At 56.3% G+C, this 22,614-nt stretch overlaps 4 protein-coding genes and 1 long non-coding RNA gene across 8 annotated transcripts; 2 read left to right on the top strand and 3 right to left on the bottom strand.

Annotated features, from left to right (window-relative positions):
* Positions 1–20: 20 nt before the first annotated feature.
* ICAM4 (intercellular adhesion molecule 4 (Landsteiner-Wiener blood group)) lies at positions 21–1,344 on the top strand. 2 transcript variants are annotated; one of them, XM_043466700.1, is made up of 3 exons: positions 21–420; positions 669–974; positions 1,112–1,344. In XM_043466700.1, the coding sequence occupies exons 1-3, from the start codon at positions 177–179 to the stop codon at positions 1,228–1,230; spliced, it is 669 nt and encodes a 222-aa protein (XP_043322635.1). In that variant the 5' UTR covers positions 21–176; the 3' UTR covers positions 1,231–1,344. The 2 variants fall into 2 exon arrangements, with proteins under 2 accessions (XP_043322635.1, XP_043322633.1); XM_043466698.1 differs by having other exon boundaries at positions 29–552.
* On the bottom strand, positions 380–3,502 carry LOC122440434. The gene is made up of 3 exons (XR_006269103.1): positions 3,174–3,502; positions 901–993; positions 380–505 (listed from the first exon to the last, which is right to left on the bottom strand). It is a non-coding gene; the product is annotated as an uncharacterized LOC122440434 (long non-coding RNA).
* ICAM5 (intercellular adhesion molecule 5) lies at positions 2,380–9,662 on the top strand. The gene is made up of 11 exons (XM_043466696.1): positions 2,380–2,961; positions 3,908–4,177; positions 4,370–4,690; positions 4,913–5,200; positions 5,654–5,908; positions 6,038–6,286; positions 6,768–7,010; positions 7,092–7,370; positions 7,483–7,722; positions 8,104–8,370; positions 9,238–9,662. Exons 1-11 carry the CDS (start codon positions 2,880–2,882, stop codon positions 9,510–9,512), a joined length of 2,769 nt encoding a protein of 922 aa, XP_043322631.1. The 5' UTR covers positions 2,380–2,879; the 3' UTR covers positions 9,513–9,662.
* Positions 9,663–13,375: 3,713 nt separating this feature from the next.
* On the bottom strand, positions 13,376–16,671 carry ZGLP1 (zinc finger GATA like protein 1). 2 transcript variants are annotated; one of them, XM_043466692.1, is made up of 5 exons: positions 16,341–16,671; positions 15,724–16,095; positions 14,433–14,521; positions 13,971–14,057; positions 13,376–13,797 (listed from the first exon to the last, which is right to left on the bottom strand). In XM_043466692.1, exons 1-5 carry the CDS (start codon positions 16,475–16,477, stop codon positions 13,607–13,609), a joined length of 876 nt encoding a protein of 291 aa, XP_043322627.1. In that variant the 5' UTR covers positions 16,478–16,671; the 3' UTR covers positions 13,376–13,606. The 2 variants fall into 2 exon arrangements, with proteins under 2 accessions (XP_043322627.1, XP_043322628.1); XM_043466693.1 differs by having other exon boundaries at positions 13,964–14,057; positions 16,341–16,669.
* Positions 16,672–16,974: 303 nt separating this feature from the next.
* On the bottom strand, positions 16,975–22,605 carry FDX2 (ferredoxin 2). Of its 2 annotated transcripts, none has more exons than XM_043466694.1 (5): positions 22,336–22,605; positions 22,194–22,248; positions 21,940–21,982; positions 17,596–17,750; positions 16,975–17,403 (listed from the first exon to the last, which is right to left on the bottom strand). In XM_043466694.1, the coding sequence occupies exons 1-5, from the start codon at positions 22,487–22,489 to the stop codon at positions 17,247–17,249; spliced, it is 564 nt and encodes a 187-aa protein (XP_043322629.1). In that variant the 5' UTR covers positions 22,490–22,605; the 3' UTR covers positions 16,975–17,246. The 2 variants fall into 2 exon arrangements, with proteins under 2 accessions (XP_043322629.1, XP_043322630.1); XM_043466695.1 differs by having other exon boundaries at positions 17,596–17,683; positions 21,876–21,982; positions 22,336–22,510.
* Positions 22,606–22,614: the final 9 nt, after the last annotated feature.

Raw genomic sequence — 22,614 nt, 5'->3', positions numbered from 1 at the left:
CTGCGGGAGTGGGGTGTATCCTGCAAGGCTCCTGGGCCCCTCAGTCCCTGTCTCTCACCCCTCTTTCCCCACTCCCCCCACCGGGTGGGGCCGAGGAGGCGGTGCTAGGAGCCTCCTTATCTCCAGAGCCAGCCGTGGCTCCCTGGCGCCAAGCCCTCCAGTCCGGGCTTTTTGCCATGGGGTCTCTGCTCCTCGTCTTGCTACTGCTTTTGCTGTCGCCCTCCTACCCGCGAGGCGGGAGCGCGCGGAGGCGTCGGGGTGCGCGGACGCAAAGCCCGGGGGGCCGCTCTCACCCACCGTTCTGGGTGCGCGTAAGCCCCGACTTCAAGGCAGTGCCGCTGGGGGGCTCACTGTGGCTCAACTGCAGCAGCAGCTGCCCCCTCCCGGAGGGTTCCAGCCTCCGCACCGAGCTGCGGCGGGGTGAGACGCTCAGTGGGCCCCGCTGGGTAGCCTACCAGCTGCTGGATGTGAGGGCCTGGAGTTCCGATGTGCACTGCTTCGTCACCTGCGCGGGAGAAACGCGGGGGGCCACCGCCAGGATTACAGCCTACAGTGAGGGACAGGGCTCAAGCGGTCTGGGGTGAGGGGAGGAGGACGGAGTGGGGGTAGTTGACAGTCGCGCTAGAAGGAGCCCTCCGACCTTGCCCAGCGGCCCCCTCTTGCTTTAGAACAGCCAAGCAGCGTGATCCTGGAGCCTCCGGTCTTAACGGGCAGTGACTACACTCTGCGCTGCCACGTGACGCACGTCTTCCCCGTGCGCTTCTTCGTGGTGACTCTGAGGCGCGGTGGCCGAGTCATCTACTCCGAGAGCCTGGAGCGCTTCACCGGCCTGGATCTGGCCAACGTGACGCTGACTTACCTGTTACCCTCCCGGCCCGGTGACTCCGGGCAGCCCGTTACCTGCCATGCCCGCCTCAATCTCGACGGCCTGGTGGTCCTCAGTAGCTCGTCACCCGTGACGCTGCCAGTCCCCGGTGAGGCACCCTTATAATCCTGGGAGGAATGGGGAGGTGTTATGACCCCAAGACGGGGCGCGGGCCCAGCTAGAGCATGTCCATGGGGGTCGTTACACCTCCAAGCGCTGTTTCTAATTCTCCACTCCTATTCCCAGCTTGGAGTCCTGTGTCCAAAGCCTTGGCCTCTACCTCCATCGCAGGCTGTGTGGGGATCTTTCTTGTCGTGGGGGCCCTCTGTCTGCGAAAGTACCTATCGATGCAGCCTCCAGCATAGAGGCATTGGTCCATGCAGGCTGAACTGGAGGAAAAACGAATCTGGGACAATTGGTGGAACCTTGCCTGGATCAATAAAGACTTTCTCAGCAGCTCTGCCCCTGGGCATCAAGTTCCCGCATTAGGGCACCTCCTATGACTGAAGTGGTCTCCTTTTTTGGCCTAGCCTCTTTCATTTTTCTCCAAGTTCCTTGTCTCCCTGAGGGCCCTTAAGGTTTCCTCACTCTGGTCTCCCATACCGGAGCCCCAATCCCTCTGCATTGCCAGCTTGTGTAGTAAAAACCTCTCTCCTGGTCATTATCAGTGAGGAGCAGAAAGGCAAAACATGGGCCCTAGGGGGCTTCAGGATCTGAGAAGGCGGCTTCCTGGTGTGGCTTCTTCTGATTGGCTCCAGCGCTGCCACACAGCAGCTCTGATTGGATGTTAAGTTTCCTACCCCGCCCCCTTTAGACCTTGCAGTTTACTGGAGGGCAGGGGCGGGGCAAGAAGTAATCCCCGGAGTTCACCATTAGCTCTAGGAGGGAGGGCACAGGTGGGCGGGGTCATATGTATATTTTGAGGGACGTGGATCTGCAGAAAAGATACCCTGGCGGTGACTGAGGGGAAGGAGCAACCATATGGTGTGTGTGTGGGAGGGGGCGGGTGTGTGTCATAGACTCGCAGCCTGGAAATATCCTGATAGTCACCCGGCCAGGTGGGCACATGGAGAGCGTCCAAATCTGGGGCCCAGAGGCAGGGTCAAAAGTATCACAGTTGGCCTCTTGGTCTCGGGTGGACACAGAATCCAGGCCTGCAGCGGATGCCTGGCAAGGCCCGTGTGGTCCAGGACCCCGCCCGCCGCGCAGAAAGCGGATGGGGACGTTCTTCGGCGGCCCCAGCTCACACACGCCGCGCAGACACGTGCCTGCTGCACGCTGGGTAAATACAGACCCAGAGCCGAGCCGACCCTAATTTAGACGCCCGAGAACGCAGCGCGCACGCACACGTGTTCCCAACTCGCTGTCACTTTCGTCCCCGCCCCTTCTGTCGCGTGCGGGGGCGGAGCCAGAGAAAGACTAGAGGCGTGGCTGTAACTCTCAGCTCCCAGGGGTTAAAGGGGGAAGGATCAGTGAGCGAGGCATCTCGAAATTTCTCCTAGAACCTTCCCACCTCCAGCTTCCGCTTCTCAGATCTCTCCTAGCCCCCAACTCAATCCCCGCCTCAAGGGGCTCCGGTGGGAGGGATTAAATATGGAGATGGAGTTCGGAGTCCAGCTCATTATGGAATCTAAGCAAGTGGTGGGTGGGGGTTTGCGAAGGACAACCCTGCATCCCCCACAACCTTCGCGTCGCTGCCGGGGATGACGCGGGAGCGCGCAGCCGCCCCCAGAAGGCTCCGGGCGATGGGGCCGGCCTCCATGTAGACCCCGGGGGTCGCTAGCTCCTGCCAGCACGCCTTCACCAAGGCCGGTAGCCTGGTGCAAGCTCGCCTTCCCGCCCCCTACCGCCGCCACTGCTGCCGCCCCCTCCTTGGAAACCAAGTTACCAACGTTAAACCAATCCCCGAGCGCAACTCAGCCTCCTCCACACCCCACCCGCCGAGCAGCGCCGTCCTCTAGCCCAGCTCAGCGCTCGCGGTCCCCTCGCCTCCTGCGCTTCCCCCGCGGCGGCGATGCCAGGGCCCTCGCCAGGGCTGCACCGGGCGCTGCTCGGCCTCTGGGCTGCCCTGGGCCTGGGGCTCCTCGGCCTCTCAGGTAAGCCGATCTGGCTGAGGGTGGACAGGGTGGGGGCGGAGTTCCCGGACCCGAGAAGCGGCCACAAGCTCCTCCCCTCTCCGCCCTCGCCTCGCTCCCACGCTTTTGCTCCCACCTTGAGCCCCGGGGCCTTCTTCTTTAACCCTCTTCCCCCCAACACACACTGAAGACCCAGCTTCCTGACTTCTCGCTCGCCCAGGTCTCTACCCTACCTTCTTCGAGATCCTGGGTGCTCTTTTGCATCCATCCTCGAGCTCTGGAGCCCCCACGTCTCCCTTGACCCCTCCCGGGGTACCTCCTTATATTCTACTGTGCACCATAGTCCCTACGGCATCTTCCCTACTCGAAATCAACGAAGACCCGATCTCACCAACTGACGTGACTCAAAGGCGCTGTTTCCGCTCCCCTTGGAGCCCTGGCAACCGAGTCCGTCGGCTGTCGGCTGTTCCCGCGGTTCTTTTCTTGAGCCCAGCCCCAAACCTCTTCCCGTACTCTTCACCTCTTCACCGGGGTTTGGAATCCTCCCTTACCCTTGCTTGACTCAGTCTCATCTCTCTTTCGACACCCCCTCCACTTCAACCACAGTCTGCCCCTCTCTTGGCGAGAACAGTGAGAACCAGGTGGTTTCCCTTCCTCAGCCCGGGGTCCCCTCCTCCCAGCATTGCTGTGTGCATTGGAGACCCCATATTTCCCATCTCTCCCCTCCCCGTATGCTTCCCCATCACTCTGCTGGCACCTTGGACAGCAGGACTCTTCGCTGCCATGTACCAGAGACACCCTCGAGGTTTGGGTCGCGGGAGCGCGCTTGTAAACCCGAGACCTCGGCAGGATTTGGAACTCCCGGCTGTGGCCTCTGCTTATTCTCTGGGAATCCCTGACTCGGGCAGAGGGTCAGGTAGATCCCAGGGAGGCGGCTCCCAGGCTAAGCTTGCGTTTCTCCGAGCAGCCGTCACTCAGGAACCTTTCTGGGCGGACCTGCAGCCCCGAGTGGCGCTCGTGGAACGCGGGGGATCGCTGTGGTTGAACTGCAGCACCAACTGCCCGCGGCCCGAGCGCGGTGGCCTGGAGACCTCGCTGCGCCGGAATGGGACCCAGAGGGGTCTGCGCTGGCTGGCGCGGCAGCTGGTGGACATTCGCGAGCCGGAGACCCAACCGGTCTGCTTCTTCCGCTGCGCGCGGCGCACACTGCAGGCGCGTGGGCTCATTCGCACTTTTCGTGAGTTCTCAGCGGCCACGCTCTTACTCCACTACTTTCCCTCCCTTCCAGGTCCCGCTCCCTGGGTTACGGGGTCCTCTCCTCCAGACCCCACCCTCTGAATCTGCACCCCCTCCCCCTCTTGGTCCCCGGGGTTCCAAGCCAAATCCTTCTGAGCCTGGCATTTCCAACAGCCTTGGTTCCTCCTTGCAGAACGGCCAGATCGTGTGGAGCTGGTGCCGCTGCCTGCCTGGCAGCCAGTGGGCGAGAACTTCACCCTGAGCTGTAGGGTCCCCGGTGCTGGGCCTCGTGGGAGTCTCACATTGACCCTGTTGCGGGGAACCCAGGAGCTGATCCGCCGCAGCTTTGCCGGGGAGCCACCCCGAGCGCGGGGCGCCGTGCTCACAGCCACGGTCCTGGCGCGCAGGGAGGACCATGGGGCCAATTTCTCGTGCCGTGCGGAGCTGGACCTTCGGCCGCATGGCCTGGGGCTGTTTGAAAACACCTCAGACCCCAGAGAGCTCCGAACCTTCAGTGAGTAGCTAGGAGGGGAAGGGGCCCAAGAGGGGTCGGGCTGGTGTTTAAGAATTTTGAAGGCAGAGAAATCAGAATTCTGATTCTTGCTCCAACACTCACCAGCTGAAAGTTATTTTCCTCTCTGCCTTGAGGATAATTCCATACTATAGTACATGTGAAGCGCTTAGAACATATTGAGCGTTCGGTACAAAAGTTCAAGCTCTGTTCTTCTACCACCAGCCCTGCCTCCGGAACCCCCTCGCCTCACTGCCCCCCGGCTCTTGGAAGTGGGTTCAGAAGGACCCGTGAGCTGCGTCATTGATGGGCTGTTTCCAGTCTCGGAGGCTGGTGTCTACCTGGCGCTGGGGGACCAGAGGCTGAGTCCCGAAGTCATCCTCGAAGGAGACGCTCTCATGGCCACTACCACAGCCACAGCTAGCGCAGAACAGGAGGGCGCCAGGCAACTGGTCTGCAACGTGACCCTGGGGGGCGAGAGCCGAGAGACCCGGGAGAACGTGACTGTCTACAGTAAGAGTGGGACCTCGGGGGTGGAGCCAGAGGAAGGCGAAGGCGGGGCCAATAGTGGGTGGGGCCGTGGTATCCGAATAGGCGTGGCCTGGGAGTCCCGAAGGGGCGGGGCAGATGTTGGACCTGCTGGATAGTAGCTAGAGAGGTGGAGTCTGAGCTGCCCCAACGGCAAGATCTCAGACCCGATGAGGATACCTAGATAAGTGGCCTGACCTCCTCGAGGGGGCGGGGCAAGAAGGGAGAGAAGCCTGAACTGCCTACCTGTGGGGTGGGCGTGCCCACAGGGGTCTGGGGCGTGGCGTTTGAGCTGAGTCTTGGAAAGATGGGTGTTCCTGAACCTGCACTGTACGCACTGTTCGGCTGCAGGGGGTAAGTTTCGGGTTACTGAGCTGCAGCCTGGAGAGGTGGGAGGGGCGTGGTCAGTGGTCTCCCGGCCAATGCCCCCCGCCCCAGGTTTCCCGGAGCCCCTCCTGACCCTGAGCGAGCCCAACGCCCCCGAGGGGACGATGGTGACAGTAACCTGCGCAGCGGAGACCCAAGCCCTAGTCACACTAGAAGGAATTCCAGCCGCGGCCCCGGGACAGCCTGTCCAGCTCCACCTAAACGCCACCGAGAAAGATGACAGGCGTGGCTTCTTCTGCGACGCCACCCTCGACGTTGACGGGGAGACCCTGAGTAAGAACGAGAGCGTAGAGCTGCGCGTCCTATGTGAGTTGGCCTTTAACCTCTCGCCTCCCTCCTCATCATCTCAAGGGCCTGCCTGATCTCTGGCCGTGTCGTGGAAGTGGAGACTTTTCTCACGTCTAGGCTCCTGTATATATATGCCCCTGCCCTCAGACGCCCCCCGTCTGGACGATTCGGACTGTCCCAGGAGCTGGACGTGGCCGGAGGGACCAGAGCAGACGCTGCGCTGCGACGCCCGCGGAAACCCACAGCCCTCGGTGCACTGCGCGAGGCCTGACGGCGGGGCGGTGCTGGCCCTGGGCTTGCTGGGTCCGGTCACTCGTGAGCTCGCTGGCACTTACCGCTGCACTGCGACCAACGACCAAGGCCAGGCGGTCAAGGACGTGACCTTGACAGTGGAGTGTGAGTGGGGGTGCACGGGGCGCGCCTCTGTCTGGTTCTCAGGTCCTAGGGGTGGCCTGACTACAGAGGAGGGTGGAAACAGGGTCTGAGGTGTGCTTTTGAGCAGGATTTTGAGAAGGTGGTGAGCGGGATTATGGGAAGATCTTAAGAGAAGGATGGCGAGGAGGAGGTGGGCGTGTCCACGGGGACCTGGGGCGTGGCGTTTGAGCTGAGTCTTGGAAAGGTGGGTGCTCCAAACCAGCTAACAATTTTTAGGTCAAAGTCTGGGGAGGGTCCTGTGAGCACTGTGTAGGAATCAGGGGAAAAAAAAAAAAGCACACTTCGGGGCTCAGGAAGCCTCAAAACTGATCAGTGCCAAACTCCTTTGCTTCGGTGGCCAGTCCCTGTTCAGAGTGTAGCCTGCCTGCCTAGGATGGGAAAAAGGGTCCAGGGACTCTAGACTGTCCACTAAACCCAAACTCAACAATACTCCCCTCTCTAGATGCACCAGCACTGGACAGCTTGGGCTGCCCTGAACGCATTACCTGGCTGGAAGGAACAGAGGTCTCCCTGAGTTGTGTGGCTCATGGAGTCCCACTACCCAATGTGAGCTGTGTGCGCTTTGGGGGAGCTGAGGTCATCGAGGGCCTAATGCGTGTGGCCCGGGAGCATGCGGGCACCTACCACTGCGAAGCCACTAATGCTCGAGGGTCGGCAGCTAAAAATGTGGCTGTGACAGTGGAATGTGAGTGGGGACAACACGGTTCAAGATTGGGCATGTCAGAATAACCTTGAATAACTGACTTTCAGTTGCTCTGCTCCCCAGATGGCCCCAGGTTTGAGGAGGTGAGCTGTCCCAGCAATTGGACATGGGTAGAAGGATCTGGGCGACTTTTTTCCTGTGAGGTGGCTGGGAAGCCACAGCCAAGCGTGGAGTGTGTTGGCTCCGGAGGCACAAGTGAGGGGGTGCTGCTGCCGCTAGCACCCCCAGACCCTGGTTCCAGAGCCCCCCGCATCCCTAGTGAACTGTCACCGGGTACCTACATCTGCAATGCCACCAATCGGCACGGTTCCATGGTCAAGATGGTCACCGTGAGCGCGGAGTGTGAGCGAGGCCCAGGCGGGCGGAGGGTAGTGGGCGCTCCGGGTCTCGGCCCCTCCCTGACTCACTCCCCCCACCCCACCCCCCACCCCGCAACCCCATGGCTGTTTTGCAGCGCCACCCCAAATGGATGAATCTACCTGCCCAAGTCACCAGTCTTGGCTGGAAGGCGCGGAGGCTGCAGCGCTGGCCTGCTCTGCCCGCGGTCGCCCCTCCCCTCAAGTGAGCTGCTCCCGAGAAGGTGCGCCCTGGCCGCGGCGGCTGCGCGTGTCCCGAGAGGATGCGGGCACGTACCGCTGCTTGGCCACCAACGCGCATGGCACGGACGCCCGGATCATCACCGTGGGCGTGGAATGTGAGTGGGGCAGCACCAGATAGAGGGCACTCGGTCTAGACAGTGACTAGAAGAGGTGGGATTGCCCAGGGTTGTTCGAGGACACCTCTCCTAGTCCCATTCCCAGGGACAAGGAGTCCCGGCCTTAACATGAGGGTGAAGGAAAACTCTAGGGAACAAGAGCCGGCTCCCCTCAATTTCTGGGTCTGAAAGGCACTGGCCTGGGTCCCCACCTCCTTCCACTCAGTGAAGCAGGGCTCAATTTAATCCCAACAGGCCAGTGGTACGGGGAGGGGACTCTGATGGAAGGCAGAATCCTTGCCTGTTCATTTCAGGAGGGGCGGTCTCAAAGGGGGGCACTTGGTCAGCAGCTGGCCCGCTTCCCCCTCCTGTCCCCTATAGATCGCCCAGTGGTGGCCGAGCTGGCTGCTTCACCTCCAGGAGGCGTGCGGCCAGGCGGGAACTTCACGTTGACCTGTCGAGCGGAGGCTTGGCCCCCAGCCCAGATCAGCTGGCGCGCACCCCCTGGGGCGCTCAACATCGGCCTGTCGAGCAATAATAGCACGCTGAGTGTGGCGGGCGCCATGGGCAGCCACGGTGGCGAGTACGAGTGCGCAGCCACCAACGCGCATGGGCGCCACACGCGGCGCATCACAGTGCGAGTGGCTGGTAAGTGGCAATGGGGAGGAGGCGGGGTGAGGGATCCGAAGGCGGCTGTGACCTGGGCCTTGGTATTATTGATCCCACCCCTGCCTCCCTCTCAACCTCCACAGATGAGACTGATGTGAACCAGGGTAGAAATTAGGGGCGTCCTGATGGGTAGGGCTTTGATGGAGGGTTCGAGGTGGCAAGTGGAGGGACAGGGAGCTGACTGGAGTCAAAGTAAGGGAACCTTCGAGGATGTGACTGTTATGAGGAGGGACTTTTTATTAACTTTTGAGCGGTGAAGATTGATACAATTCACCCTCCACTGTGTCTCTGTGGAGAAGGGGGTTGAAGAGGGACCGAGAGAAGAGGATCGGGGTGAGGCCCCTACGATCCCCACTCTCATTTCGTGTATCTCTAGTTGGGGTTGGGGTCTTTTTTTTTTAACTTTTTTTTTTTTTTTTTAACCACGTGAGATCTTAGTTCCCTGACCAGGGATGGAAACTGCGCCCCCTGCAGTTAAAACGCAGAGTCTCAACCACTGGGGAAATCCCTAGGGGCTGGGGTCTTTGTGGGGAGTAGGAATGACCAGGTCACCCTCCCCATCGTTTTGAGGGTGAGGAGAGTTGGTTGACTTGGTATCCCTGGGGTTAGGGGCTTATATCCTCCCTGTGATGGGGTGGTGTGTAAAATGGGTCAAGAGCATCACCCGAGTTGGTGGTGGCCTTACTGGGTTCACTCTTTTCCTCCAAGGCTGAGTTCCCTGATGCTCCCTGCCAGGCGCATGAGGACTGACTGCATGCCTGTGGGGAGGGGACGGAAGTGGCCCGGGCTTGGCGTATGGACCGAGCCCGGAGCTCGTCATCCTCTTTGAGCGTCTCCACTCCGCAGGTCCGTGGCTCTGGGTCGCTGTGGGCGGCGCGGCCGGGGGCGCGGCACTCCTGGCCGCGGGGGCCGGCCTGGCTTTCTACGTGCAGTCCACCGCCTGCAAGAAGGGCGAGTATAACGTGCAGGAGGCCGAGAGCTCAGGAGAGGCCGTGTGTCTCAACGGCGCGGGAGCCGGCGCCGGCAGGGACGCAGGCGCTGAAGGTGGAACAGAGGCTGCGGGTACCTCGGAGGTGCCGGCAGGGGGCGAGGTCTTCGCCATCCAGCTGACGTCAGCGTGAGCCCGCAGCCATCTCCCGCGGGCCGGGGGACGCCCCGCCAGACTCACACGGGGGCTGATTTATTGTTCTATTTATTTATTTATGTATTCAATTCCAGGGGCGTCACCCCGAATTTTCTACCCCCTCCCCCAATAAAATTTTTATAAAGGACTCCGGCTCCTTCTGCTTCAGTCTGCGATGGGGAAGCAATCCAGGGTTCGAATCCCAGCCCTGCCGGTTACTGATACAAAAAAACCTTCTGGCTTTTGAGGACCTACTCCATGTCAGGCATGGTCCAAGCCACCTTTTCACGACTAGACCTGGAGTTTGTTCTCCATGTACTGTTTCCTGCCCTCCCTGGACCCTTGGGCCAGGGTGGGGACCTTACTCCTTCCTCCCTTTCAGCCGCTTATCTCTTCCGCCCAGCGCTGCCTTCTAATCCGGCTGATGTTTGGGGGTGGGAGCTACATGAGCTTCCCCCCAGGCCCGGTTCCGAGCAGAGCTGAGCCTGCCTTCCTTGGATGGGTGGAGGCCCTTCCCAGGGGTCTAGGCATCCTGCAGGGATGGGTAAACAAGGCTGTGTCTATGAGTGTCAGCCTCTGGGATGTCCCTCCTATTACAAGAGTCCACCCCTGCTCCATCCTCAAGGCTTCCTCCATCCTGTGCCATCCATAATGGAGTTTACCCCTAACCTGTCTTTCAGTATTTTATTTTTTACTTATTGGCTGCACCTGCAGTAGGTGGGATCTTAGCTCCCCGACCAGGGATCAAACCCACACCTTCTGCATTGGAAGGCAGAGTCTTAAGCACTGGACCACTGGGATGTTCCCCAACGTGCCTTTCATTGACCTAGCCATCATGATTCAGAAGAGACACAGAGGGTATCAGCCGCATGCCCCATCCCCCACAGCACACCACCAGCCATCCCCCTCACCCTCCGCAGCAGAAGGAGAGAACAACTGTGCCTCCGCCGCCCCCAGTTTCCTCCTCCCTCATGGGCAGGAACACAGAGCTGCCAGAAGGAAGCAGGCCTGGACAGCTCCAGCTCCACAGGCTGGCCCCTCCACCCCAACATTTCAGGAGAAAAGGTGAGAGCAGGAAATGGGGGCACCAGAGGCCAAGCCAGTGCTGGGTGCCAGGTACAGAAGGCAACAAGGCCGAAGCGAGCTGCAATCCCTGCTGTACCCCCACCCCCATTCACCTCTCTCTGCCCTCACCCGAGTCCTCAAGGTTTCTGGAGTCCCACAGAGTCCTCCCTGCCACAGGGCCTTTGCTCGTGCCATTGCCTCTGCTTCAGGTGTCCTCACCTCAAATAGTCCCCATAGCTGGTTCCTTACCATCAGGTCTCTACACACAAAGGTCACCTGCTCAGAGAGGCCTTCCCTGAGAACATGATATCATCCCCAACTCCTCACCTCCTTATGTACTTTATTTTCTTATTCTTTCTTTCTTTCTTTATGACTGGGCCGGGTCTTGGTTGCTTTGCCCCAGCTTTCTCCAGTTGCGGCGAGCATGACTACTCTTCGTTGTTGTGTGTGACCTTATTTCGGGGTCTTTCCTTGTGACTCAGTGGTAAAGACTCTGCCTGCAATGCAGGAGCCACAGGAGACACGGGTTCGATCCCTGGGTCCAGTAGATCCCCTCAAGGAGGGCGTGGCAACCCACTTCAGTATTCTTTACCTGGAGAATCCCGTGGACAGAAACATCTGTCGGGCTATACAGTCAATGGGGGTCACAAAGAGTCAGAGACAATTGAAGCGACTTAGCATGCACTCACCTTCCTGTTTCTGAGCACAGGGCAGGCTTCTGTTGCTGCGACTCCTGGACTCTAAAGCACAGGCTCAGTAGTTGTGGCCCATGGGCTTAGTTACTCCACAGCACGTGGGATCTTCCCAGGTCAGGGATTGAACCTGTTTCTCCATTGGCAGGTGAGAATCCTTTACTCCTGAGCCACCAGGGAAGCCCTCTTTTTCTAATTCTTTTTTTTGTTTTTTAATTTGGCTGTGCCAGATCGTAGTTGCAGCATGTGGGATCTAGTTTCCTGATTAAGGATGGACCTCAGGCCCCCTGCATTGGAAGCGCAGAGCCTTAATCACGGGACCACCAGGGAAGTTCCACTTTATTTTTCTCTGTAGCATGATCACTACTTGACCTCCTATTAATCCTCACTGAATATTTGCTTACTATCATTCTAGAATATTGGCTTTGCTAGAGCAGGGATCCTTGTTCTATTCCCAATTGAGTGCCCCATGGGGGCCTGGCACACAATACTTGCTCAAGAAACATTGACTTAGTGGATACCAACAGCCAGGGGTTTGGAGACACACAATCTGAGACCCTTGTGTGCTGTATCTATCCCTCAAGAGCTTCTCCATGCTGGGCACTGGTGGTGGGGTGGGGAACTCATGGTCAAGAACACAGAGGTGGTGCACTTGGGCCTCTGAAGTCATGGTCCAGTAGGGGAGATGAATGTGAATGAAACAACCCTGGACCAGTACCGAAGTAAAACATTTAATTAAAATTTTTAATTATTTTTGGCCATACCACATGGCTTGGGGGATCTTTGTTCCCCAACGAGGGATTGAACCTGTACCCCCTGCAGTGGAAACACAGAGTCCTAACCACTGGACTGCCAGGGAAGTCCTGAATGTCTTAGAATCTCCACAGGTTCTAAGAGGAAATGAGTTCTAAGAGGCTGAACTAGAGCCTGATGTAGGGTGGGAGGGCTTTCCCTTTTAGGCTGGATGGTCGAGGAAGGCTTCTCAGATGTGGTGTCCCGGCAGAGCACACTCCCCCCAACCCCGCAAAGAATAAGGTAGCAGCTACAGAAGAAGGTGCGGGAGGGAGTTCTGAGCCGAGGAAAGGCAGGAAGGGATGAGTCAGGGATCTGAGGGCTGAGGAATCTGACTCCAGGCCTTTTCCACAGGCTCAGTCAGGAGAGACAAAGGGGGTCTCAGAGGGGCTTATCTTCCCTCTGAGGCCAAACAGGCCTCACTCACACCCCCCAGAGCAGGGACCATCCTGCCCATCCTTGACACTCCCCTCCCTCCGTCCCTCCCTCCTTTCTTCCCTCCCTCCTCCCCTCCTTCTGAGTAGTGGTGGCCTGTATGTCCTAGCAACAGGGGCAGAGCTCAGTGTCTCTCCCATGTGGCTTCTGGCTTCAGGTTGGGGACACCCGTTGGTGGGGGTCAGAGAGAACATGAAAGGGGAAGGAGAACACGTGTACGGAAGGAGGCAGAAGGGGACATTCTGCAGGCGGGGGTGGAGGTGCCAGATGAAGGGCCCACTTGCGTCCACGTGCCATCTATGTGTCTTTCATGTGTGTCTGTGCTGCACATGTGTGTCCTGTGTCTTATCAACATACATGTTCTCTCGGTAGACAAGTGTTGTTCTGTCCTGTGTGTGGTCTGTGTCTGATGATCGACAGCACACCTGTGTCTCCTGATGTATCTCCTGTGTGTTTTGATGGACCTTTCAGCTTGTGTGTCTGTCTTGGGTCTTTTAAAAAAAAATTTTTTTTTAAAGTTTTGGTTGCACTGCATAGCATGCAGGATCTTAGTTCCCTGGCCAGGGACTGAACCCTTGCCTCCTGCATGGGGAGCACAGAGTTTTAACCACTGGACTGCCAGGGAAGTCCTTGTGTCTGTCTTCCTGCATGTGCTGCCTCGTGTGTGCTGGCAGTTGCCCTCTATGGGATGTTGTAACAAAGGTGACTAATTGGTGGGGTAGGAGGCTGGTAGCTGTTTAGATGACTGTGTGTCCCTTGGAAAACCCCGTGAAAAAACCCCTCCCCCACATTCCTGGGCCGGGGGAGAGGCAGGTGAGGGCGCGCAAGGTGGGATCCCAAAGTTAGAGTGCCCCTTCTGAACAGATCTATTCTTTATTGTTACTTCTATTAACAATATGAGTGTCAAGTGTTGACAGCACTTCCTGAGGGGGGTGCTCAGCCAAGCCTGATTGAAGCAGGAGCCAGAGAGGGGGCTAGTGACCCCCTGAACCAGGAGCTCTGGGGCCTTGAGGCCTGGGTCTTCCATCTGAGGTCTCTGCACGGGGAGGGGGTGGAGAGGAGGTAGGCTGGACCCCTGAAGACTCAGGCTTTTTACCCTGGGAGGAATTCAGCCTATTTTCCCCCTGGAGAAGCTGAGGCAGGACAGGCTTGGCTGGGTGAGGAAGGGCTTACCCTTCCTGAGCTGAGGCTGGGTGGGGGCCCAGGGACACCCCACATCTGCCACATAGCTTCTTGGGCTGCACATTTTTCCTGGGCACCAGCCAGCAGCTGGAGCAGCGGGTGCCGTATTTCTTGTACCTGGGATGGGGGTGCAAGAAACAGACATTCAGCAGGCAGGGAGAGCCCAGAAACTGCCACGAGGGAGGTACATTCCCAGAGGTGGGTGTTTTCCCAATGCCCCATGCTGGCTAAGCGCGGACTCAAGTGAGGACCCCACCCCCAATCCCTCCTTCCTTTTGAGGACCTGATACCACAAGCGTTGCAGAGAGGGGTACCATCTTCAGCATCTCTCCATAGAGGGGTCCTCTCGGTCCTACAGGAAGCACAGCGGCGGGGTGCTGAAAGGGCAGAGGTCAAAGGGAGGGGGGTCAGAGGCCAAGAGCCTGAGCTCAGGAGACCTGTGTGGGATGGGCCTTTTGTGCATGTGTGGGTGAGAGGGGCTCTCTGTGAAGGTGACCCCCCCCCCCCAACTCCCAGCCAGCCCCAGATCTAAGACAGAGGGAACGCCAGGAAGGGAGACAGATGGCAAAGCTCAGCAGAGGAGGAAGCCGGGGGTGGGGGTGACTCAGCTTGAGTGGATGGGGGATGCTGGGACTCCTCCTGGATGGGTCTAAATAGGGAAGCAGGATAGGGAGAAAGATAAGGAAGAAAAGAAAATGCTGCCCCCTGCACCCTTCCCCAGTATTTATAGCACTTAAGTCTCCAGGACTCACCCAGGGCCTCGCTGCCTCCTGGGTTGGCCTCTGGGCCTCTGGCAGGGCCTGGAGCAGGAGGCTCTGGAGAACGGCTGCTGCAGGCCAGGCTGGGGAGTAGAGAGGGCATTAGCACAGACGGTTTGGATCCTGCCCCAGACAGCCCCCAAATTAAGATTTTTAAGTGATATTTATTTAGTTTTAGGCCACACCACGGCTTGTGGGCTCTTAGTCCCCCAACCAGGATAGAACCCACGCCTTCAGCAGTGAAAGTGCGGAGTCTTAGCCACAGGACTGCCAGGGAATTCCCCCAAATGAAGATTTACTATCAAGGCATCTGGCACTGCTCCCCCCACCCCCGGGACCAAGGGGGCAACCAATGTCTGAAAGGCCTGGCCTTGCCCCTCATGAGTAATCATAATCATTTGAGGAGACAGTAAGCCTATGGCCAGCTTTGCCAGGTTGAAAACTCAATTCTCCCGTGTCCTTGCTGTGTGACAAGGGATCTCATCCTCTGTGCCTCAGTTTCTGCATCTGTAAAGTGGGCTTCACAAGGCCTCAGCGAGTCCATACACACCAAGCGCTGTTGCCTCCATGGCTGGTGTCAAGTCTGACAAATGGTAGCTATTATCATTGCAGGAAAAACTAACAGAAGCAGCAGCCCTCGAGTATAGCGAGGCCGTTTCACTAGGAGAAGACTCGGGCTCAGTCCTGGATTTGACTGACTCATAGCAGAAAGGACAAGAACTGGCATCGGCCTGAGGTTTTGCTCAGAGATGAGGCTGTTTGGACTTCCCTGGCAGTCCAGTGGTTAAGACTCCGTGCATCCAATGCAGGGGGCAAGTGTTCCACCCCTTCTCAGGGAACTAAGATCCCACATCCCACAGGCCAAAAAAAGTTTTTTAAAAATATAAATAAATATCAAAAATATATATATATATATATAAATAAATAATAAAAGAAGAAAGGCGGTTACAGAGATGAGGCCATTTGTAATGCAAGGCTGGGGTGCCACCTGGAAGCACCTCCCCACCCCCCAGCACTATTATTATTGTTTAGTTGCTGATTCGTCTCCAACTCTTCTTGACCCCATGGACTGTAGCCTGCCAGGCTCCTCTATCCATGAAATTTCCCAGGCAAGAATACAGGAACAGGTTGCTATTTCCTTCTCCAAGGGATCTTCCCCACCCGGGGATCAAACCCGCATCTCCTGCATTGGCAGGCAGATTCTTTACCACTGAGCCACCAGGGAAGGCCCACTGCTATTATTATTACTTGCATAAAGGGTGCCCTTGCCCAGGCCAGCTCCTACCTGTAACTGGGTATAATCTGTAGGCTGGAATCCGGCTTTATCTGAAACTTCAGGGTCACCCCCTCAAAGAGAGGGTCCACTTTTTCGGCGCTCCGCTGGGGGTTTGATTGCTTCCGGGGCCTCCTCTGTGCTTGGGCTGGAGAAGTCGGGGGAGCCCGTGGGGGCCCCAGGTTGGGGCTCTGCTGGTTGACCGGGGTCAGCATGTTCTTGGCATCCTTGGCTAGAGGTAGGGGTCCCAGGGTCTCCAGGGCCTTCGGCTCCCAGTAGGGCCCGAGGGCCTGGGTGTCCCCGGGGGTCTGGGCTAGCTCCTCTGCTGTCTCTTGGAGGAAGGGCAGGGCGGTGACCGAGTCTTGGTGTGCAGGCCAGAAGGACCTGGGGACAATGGCCAGTGTAGTCACCCCCTTCCGTGGGCGGCAACTACAGGGGTCTCAAAGACATGGAGCAAGAACTGCACAGTCTCTGACCCCCATATGACCCCCAATATCCCTGGGGATCAGGATCTCGTCCTTGCAAGTACCAGTAACTAACATTTTGACCTCTGAGTAACCCCAGGAACCAGAGATCACGACCCATTGACCACTGGGCCAAATGGGCGGAAGGGCTGCTCGTGAACGCACCTGCCGCTGGGTCTGAGGCATCCTGGGGTCCTTGGTGTCTGCTGGATCGGGGGTTCCGGGGGCGGCTCGGAGTTCAGATAGGGCGGCGCTAGCAGCTCTCGCAGCATGGCGAAGTCCCGGGCTGGCTCGGCCTCCATTGCCTCCTAGCCCAGCCCCCCTTCCCAAATCTCGCCTGGCCCCGCCCACGCCGGGCCCACTTGATGAGCCCCACCTGCGTGGGGGGGGTCCGCTTCTGGCCGAGGGTGCAAGAGGCTCCACCTGGGGGAGCGGGGACAGGGCCAGTAGGATTGGGCGCCTCTAGCGGGCGATGTTGGGCACGGGCTTTCAAGACTCCACCCTCAGGCCCGCCTGGGTCCCTCGCTCCCTTCCGACTCTGCTCAGATTATATGATTACCCCTTGTAGCCCAGGGCGGCCTGGGCCCTCCAAATCCCTCCGCGACGGCGGGGCGGGGCCTTGCCAGGCTGAACCTCTGGCTCGCGGAACCTCGCCTTCAGACCTCTCTGCCTCAGTTTCCCGCTGGCCCATCACCGCCATGGTAGGGGAAAGCTGGGGAGGTCTGGAAGATGCAGCTGTAGACCCCAGAGCCTGCACCCCACCCCCACCAGTCCCAAGGACGCTCAAGATGCCAGGTTATCTGTGAGACAGTTTTATTATCGGTCCAATTAGATTCCACCCCTATCCACACCGCCATGCTTAGGCGCTTGGTTGAGGCGGCCCCAATAGGGGACCTGGCCCCACCAGAGCTGGGACATGGGATCTCTCTGAAGCCAGGGTTTTGACTTTCTGGGTGCTTCCGCCATCTCTCTCGGATCTGTCCGCGCTCTGGGCTGGGCTGGCATCTTGGCTATGTTCTTCCAGTCCTGGCCCTGGGGCCGTCAGTGCCTGGGACCGTCCAGCTGCCCGTGTCAGTGGGGCTTGGGGACGTGGCCATCCACATAGAAGTTTCTGGTGATCTTGGGCAGGGTGAATTCGGCCCCTTCCAGTTCAGGCGTCAGCACGATCTGGCAGCCCAGCCGGGAGTTCTCTTGGAGGAGGGGGGCCATATCCAGCATGTCGTCCTCCCTGGGGTAAAGGGCGGTAGCAGTTATTAATGGGTCCAGGGGTAGGGGCCAGAAGGGAAGCTCTCCCGCCAGCAGCTCAAGGGGAGAGAAAAGCTGGGGCTGCCCTCTGCTATGGCCTGGGCGGATCCCGGAATGCCGAGGCTCAGCAACCAAGCCTTGCAGCTCAGAGCTGGGAGGGGGCCACCCTGCTCACCTCTCATCAGGAGGCGGCAGAAGGTCCAGGTGGTCTTCACTCACATACACGTGGCAGGTGGAGCACGCCAAGGAAGCTTCACAGGCCCCTGGGGGCGGCAAGTGAGGGACCGTTGGTGAGGGACCATGCTTGGGCAAGCGCCATTCAGAGAAGGACTTTAAAAAAATCCCTTTGTTTCTTGTTTTTTGGGGGGTGGGGTGGGGAGCCACACCCTGAGGCTTGTGGGATCTTAGTTCCCGACCAGCGATCAAACCCAGGTCTATGGCAATGAAAACTGGCCCACTGAAGAATCCCGTGAATCTCTTTGTTTCACCACGTGACTCTCATTTCTCCCTCCCAGGCCTGCACACCCACTGTGTGCATCCTCCACCCTGTCACTGACTTGGCTGACTGTTGCTCATCTGCACACAGGTTTTGCAAACGGACTCCCCCAAACTCTCCAGCAGGCTGACGACCAGGCTGGTACCTGGCACCATTAATGAGCGTGGGCTGGACTTCAGTGTATCTGAGAGGGGACAGGCCAGACAGGTTCCCTGTAGCCTGTGAACCCTTGCTGTGACCCTGCCACTTTGCTGGGCTGCCCTGATGCCCCTGAAGGAGGGACCGACTCACTCAGCATCTAGTGCTGCAGCAGGAGAAGGGGTCAGGAAATAAAGGGGTGAAAGGTACAGAGTTGAGGGTTTCCTGCTTGCCCCTAGACACATTCCCAAGCTTCTGATTGATGTCTGATTGTGCTTCTGAATAATGTCCTCTTCCAAAGGGTTTTCATAGCTAGAAATCCAAACTCCTCACCTGTCCTTGAGATTCTCCCACCTACTTCAGCCACCCCGGCCCCTTCGCTCAATTCCTCCATGCCAAGCTCACCCCCCACCACAGGACCTTTGCACTTGGCGTACTCTTGATCTGGAATGCTCTTCTCTGCAGTCTTTCGAGAGCGAGGTCCTTTTTGTCTTTGGGCACTATTCAGTTGCCCTCCAAGTTCCCATCTCCTATTTCTTGTCCTTCCCCCAACTCCTGTTATCTCTAAAAATTTCTGGACAGCATTTATCACAATCTGAAGTTACCACCATCATTTCTGGGTTTCCCTGTGCTCTGTCAACCTGCCTCTTCTCTCTGCATTCAGCACTGAGCTTGGGAGGTTGTAGATGCCTCGAGAGATACTTGTTCTAAGTAAACAGGACAGAATTCTCCTTTCTCTTCCAGACTGGTTGGACCATGAGGGTGGAGCTGCAAGGCAGCTTTCTGACCCAGCTGCAGTGACTAAGCTGCCCACTGCCGGGAGCTGTTGTGAGAGATCCCACCCATGACGAGGTCATGAGGAAAAAACCTGACGCGCAAGGCCATTCAGGATATAAGGGACCCTCCAGGTTGGCCTCGGCCTCTACCCCACCCTGTATCCTCCCCCCTTTTCTGCTGTTGTTCTTGTTTGCCCTGCTGCAGATTCTTGTTTTGCCTGCCGAGAGTTCTCCTGCTCCTCTTTCACTGAATAAAGACCAACTTAAAATCCTAATTAATAAATCTCCTAGACGCTAGTACCCTATGAAGGGGCCAGGGATGAAGGAAATGCTTCAATTCAAATCCTTTTGCTAGCATTCTGGCTTGTTTGATAAATGTGTGCTCTCATTGCAAAAAATGCTCATGATTGTTCTAAACATCCTAAGCACAGTACGCTAACAAAAGAAACTATTAAGCATAGGTCCCTCCGTGGGGTGAGAAAAGCTCCACAAATAAAATAGCCACAAATGTGCCTAATAGAAAATAGTTTAGATAGAGATTAGCTGGTGACTTCTTGCAGGTAATTAACTTTTAGACTAAGAGCCTGTTTTGTGCCATATCTGCTGTTTTTGCAATCCTTTGCATTTCTGTTCTATAAAAATGTAATCCTATCTAGTTCCCATGGAGATGACACCTAATAGAAAAAAAATAGATTAACCACAAAAAAGACAGGGTCGGCTACTGAAGTTGCTTAAAGTTACGTCAGGTGCAAGCCACAAATTGTCAACAGGCCTGAAAGCCAAAAGATATTATACATAGAGATTAACCATAAAAAAGGCCCTAATAGGCACAGAGCCCTTTGGGGGGTGAGGAAGCCCTATTAGAGAACACAAAAAATAATTGTTTTAAAAGTGGTTATTAGATCAACGTTTGATTGATGTTAATGTGCTGAGGTTGTGTAGTGGAAACTCTTGTTAATATAGTTGGAGATCTAGAAAAATAAGAGTTTAGCGCTAGTGTAAAAACAATAAGATAATTGCTAATTTTAACCAGGAGTGCTAAACAGGGGCTGCCTCACCAGAGCCGCAGTCTTTGTGTGCTAAACTTTTTAGATAAATTTAGCTGAGAACTTCTGCAAAAAGACTGATTTTTATGTTAACAGGATTGTATTTCTATTCTGTTGCAACATGCTGTATCATGAGAACTGCCACTTTTCTGTTTTCTGCTAAGCTCAAGGCCAGAAGATAATGTACAAAAACATCTATGGGAAAAGACTCTCATAAACAAAAATATACAGAGAACACCTGGTTTTGTGAAGGACAAGCTAATGGAAAGTTAAACTAAGTCTGTGTGCTTATCTGCCCCTTAGAAATGTACCAACTTAGGGTATAAAGGCGATGGTGAAAAATAAAGCAACTGCCAGACTCTGCTGCACACTCAAGTCATCCACAGGTGTCCCTTTCTCAGCCCTCTTTCCCAGCTAGCTCATTAACATCCTTACCACATGAGATAGAGATAACCTAATACAATCATTCCAACTACTCACTGCACACCAACCACGTGCCAGGTATTACACACCATACACATGAAATCTGCTTAAACCTCACAGCGACCCGGTGAGATAGGAATTATCCTACTTTACAGATGAGGAGGCTGAAAGATGCTAAGTAACTTGCTCCTCTTCTAACCTTTGTCATGAACTGCCAGCCACTGGATTCCAGAACAGAACTTAAGGTAGGTCTGCCAGGACTGCCCCCAATTCTCCCCCCTCCCCCAAACACTGTCTAATGATTAAATCAGCTCATTATATACACCGGGGCTTCTCAGGTGGTGCAGTGGTAAAGAATCTGCCTGCCAATGCAGGAGATGCAAGAGACGTGGGTTTGATCCCTGGGTCAGGAAAATCCTCTGGAGTAGGAAATGGCAACCCAATCCAGTATTCTTGCCTGCAAAATTCCATGGATAGAGGCGCCTGGCAGATTACAGTCCATGGGGTTGCAGAGTCCGACACAGCTGAACATGCACTCATGCCAGGCATACATACATAGACCCAACACTATACACTTTTTAAAAGACTCTCCCAGTTGCTCATGATATAATTACATGTTTATGCATGGGATTATTGTCCCTATTAGGTTGAAACTGGTGTGAAATGACAAGGGCCTTATCTGCTTTTTTACATTACTACCTGGCACACAACATGTGTTCAATATTCACAGAAGAGCAGCACAGATTAGTGGCTAAGACAGGCTGGGTTTGAATCTAGTTTTGCCACTTACTTGACCTTGGACCAGGTCTGCTCAACCTGGGGCTCAGTTTCCTCACCTATAAAACAGGATAACATTCTCTCCTATTGCATAATGTTGTCATGAAATAGATTCAATCAGTTAAAATGTGGTAAGGGGCTTAAAGTAACGTCTGCTATTATTATATTTCCTTTAACAAATACTGACTTAATACCTGTTACATCTAAATACCATGACAGGCAACAGATACATGTGAACAAGGCAAACAGGGTTTCTGATCTCATTTTGGGGAGAAACGACAAAGAAAGAAACAAAACAATGAGAAGTGCTATGCAGACAATACAACACACTGATATGAATAGAGTTATTGGGGCATGGGGACTGCAGTTGGGCTGAGAGGGCTAAGATTGTCAGGAAGATGACATTTACATCAAGACCTGAAGGATGAGGAGCCAGAAGGTCTGGTGGGAAAGCACTTTTGATGGAACACCAAACGCGAAGGCCCTGAGGCAGGCATGAACTTGGCTATTTGAGGAACAGCAAGCAAGTCAGTGTGGCTAGAAGAGAGGGAGGAAAAAGGAAGAAAATACAAGCTCCTGGCGGGCAAGTTTTAGGAACCTCTAGTAAATGCTCAATAAATAACTGCTGAATGAATAAAGGTTAAGAGAGCAGAGGATGAGATCCTGGTGAGGAGTCTGAAGTTTAACCATGTTGGGTGGGAAGCCGTGCAAGATTAAATAGTGGAGAATCCTATCTGACTCGTGGGTTTTCTAAATGAATGAATAAAGATATCCCCAATTCCCTGTGCCCGGCTCCCACCTTCCAGATCCAACCCATGGCGCTGGGCCAGGTGGAGAACATTGTCCCCGACTCTGCCGCTCACCGGAATCCGCTGGCCTGACCGGTCCACGAACACCACGTTCACCCTGGGGACAGATGACAGTGCAGAAGCCTCAACTGGATGATGGGCGCAGGGGCCAGGTGGAATATAGGGTTAAGAACTCATGTTTGGGGTTTGACGAGACATGGAAATAGGGTGATGCAGAAGGGGGGGCACAGGGATGAGGTTGTACGGCAATGTGGGGACCGGAGGAACCCCGTGCTAGTAGTAACGGGGGACTTGGCTCCCACACTCACACGTCCCCGGGCCGCTCGGGGCCGCCGGCTTCTTCCTCCCCCGCCGGGCGCGAGCCTGGAAAACACGGTTGGGTGAGCTGCCGTGCCGGGCCCAGCTGGCGTGCGAAGGGTTAACGATGCCCACCCGAGGCTCCCCAGGTACCTGTCGCCCGGAATTTCCTGGCTATCGCTGGCGCCGCCGCCTCCCCAGACCCCCAAAAGCCCCCAGGTCGGCTCCACCAGGCACCCCTGGCAGCCCGCAGCAGGAACCCAGCATTCACACCTCCCCAGGCCACGGAGGCGGCCATGACAGGCATCACGTGACCAGAGACTGAGCATGCGCCTTGACGCCTTTAGAAGCGACGGCCCTGTAATTACCCGAATACAAGCGCCTTTTTTTTTTTTTTGGTATCGCTGCACGCGAAAGAGCAAAGAGGCGAGT

This window comes from Cervus canadensis, chromosome 4 (genome assembly GCF_019320065.1).
Source record: "Cervus canadensis isolate Bull #8, Minnesota chromosome 4, ASM1932006v1, whole genome shotgun sequence".
NCBI lineage: Eukaryota > Metazoa > Chordata > Mammalia > Artiodactyla > Cervidae > Cervus > Cervus canadensis.
This window is presented reverse-complemented; position numbering and strand designations above follow the sequence as displayed.

Coding starts and splice junctions, on each gene's coding strand:
- ICAM4 (XM_043466698.1), top strand. CDS start 177: ATGGGGTCTCTGCTCCTCGTCTTGCTACTGCTTTTGCTGTCGCCCTCC. Junction 553..668: donor CGCCAGGATTACAGCCTACA/GTGAGGGACAGG, acceptor CTCTTGCTTTAG/AACAGCCAAGCAGCGTGATC. Junction 975..1,111: donor CGTGACGCTGCCAGTCCCCG/GTGAGGCACCCT, acceptor TCCTATTCCCAG/CTTGGAGTCCTGTGTCCAAA.
- ICAM5 (XM_043466696.1), top strand. CDS start 2,880: ATGCCAGGGCCCTCGCCAGGGCTGCACCGGGCGCTGCTCGGCCTCTGG. Junction 4,691..4,912: donor CAGAGAGCTCCGAACCTTCA/GTGAGTAGCTAG, acceptor TTCTACCACCAG/CCCTGCCTCCGGAACCCCCT. Junction 5,201..5,653: donor GGAGAACGTGACTGTCTACA/GTAAGAGTGGGA, acceptor CCCCCGCCCCAG/GTTTCCCGGAGCCCCTCCTG.
- ZGLP1 (XM_043466692.1), bottom strand. CDS start 16,477: ATGGAGGCCGAGCCAGCCCGGGACTTCGCCATGCTGCGAGAGCTGCTA. Junction 16,096..16,340: donor TGCCTCAGACCCAGCGGCAG/GTGCGTTCACGA, acceptor CATTGTCCCCAG/GTCCTTCTGGCCTGCACACC. Junction 14,058..14,432: donor AGGAGGCAGCGAGGCCCTGG/GTGAGTCCTGGA, acceptor CTGCCCTTTCAG/CACCCCGCCGCTGTGCTTCC.
- FDX2 (XM_043466694.1), bottom strand. CDS start 22,489: ATGCCTGTCATGGCCGCCTCCGTGGCCTGGGGAGGTGTGAATGCTGGG. Junction 21,983..22,193: donor CCCGAGCGGCCCGGGGACGT/GTGAGTGTGGGA, acceptor ATCTGTCCCCAG/GGTGAACGTGGTGTTCGTGG. Junction 17,404..17,595: donor CTGCCGCCTCCTGATGAGAG/GTGAGCAGGGTG, acceptor CCTTTACCCCAG/GGAGGACGACATGCTGGATA.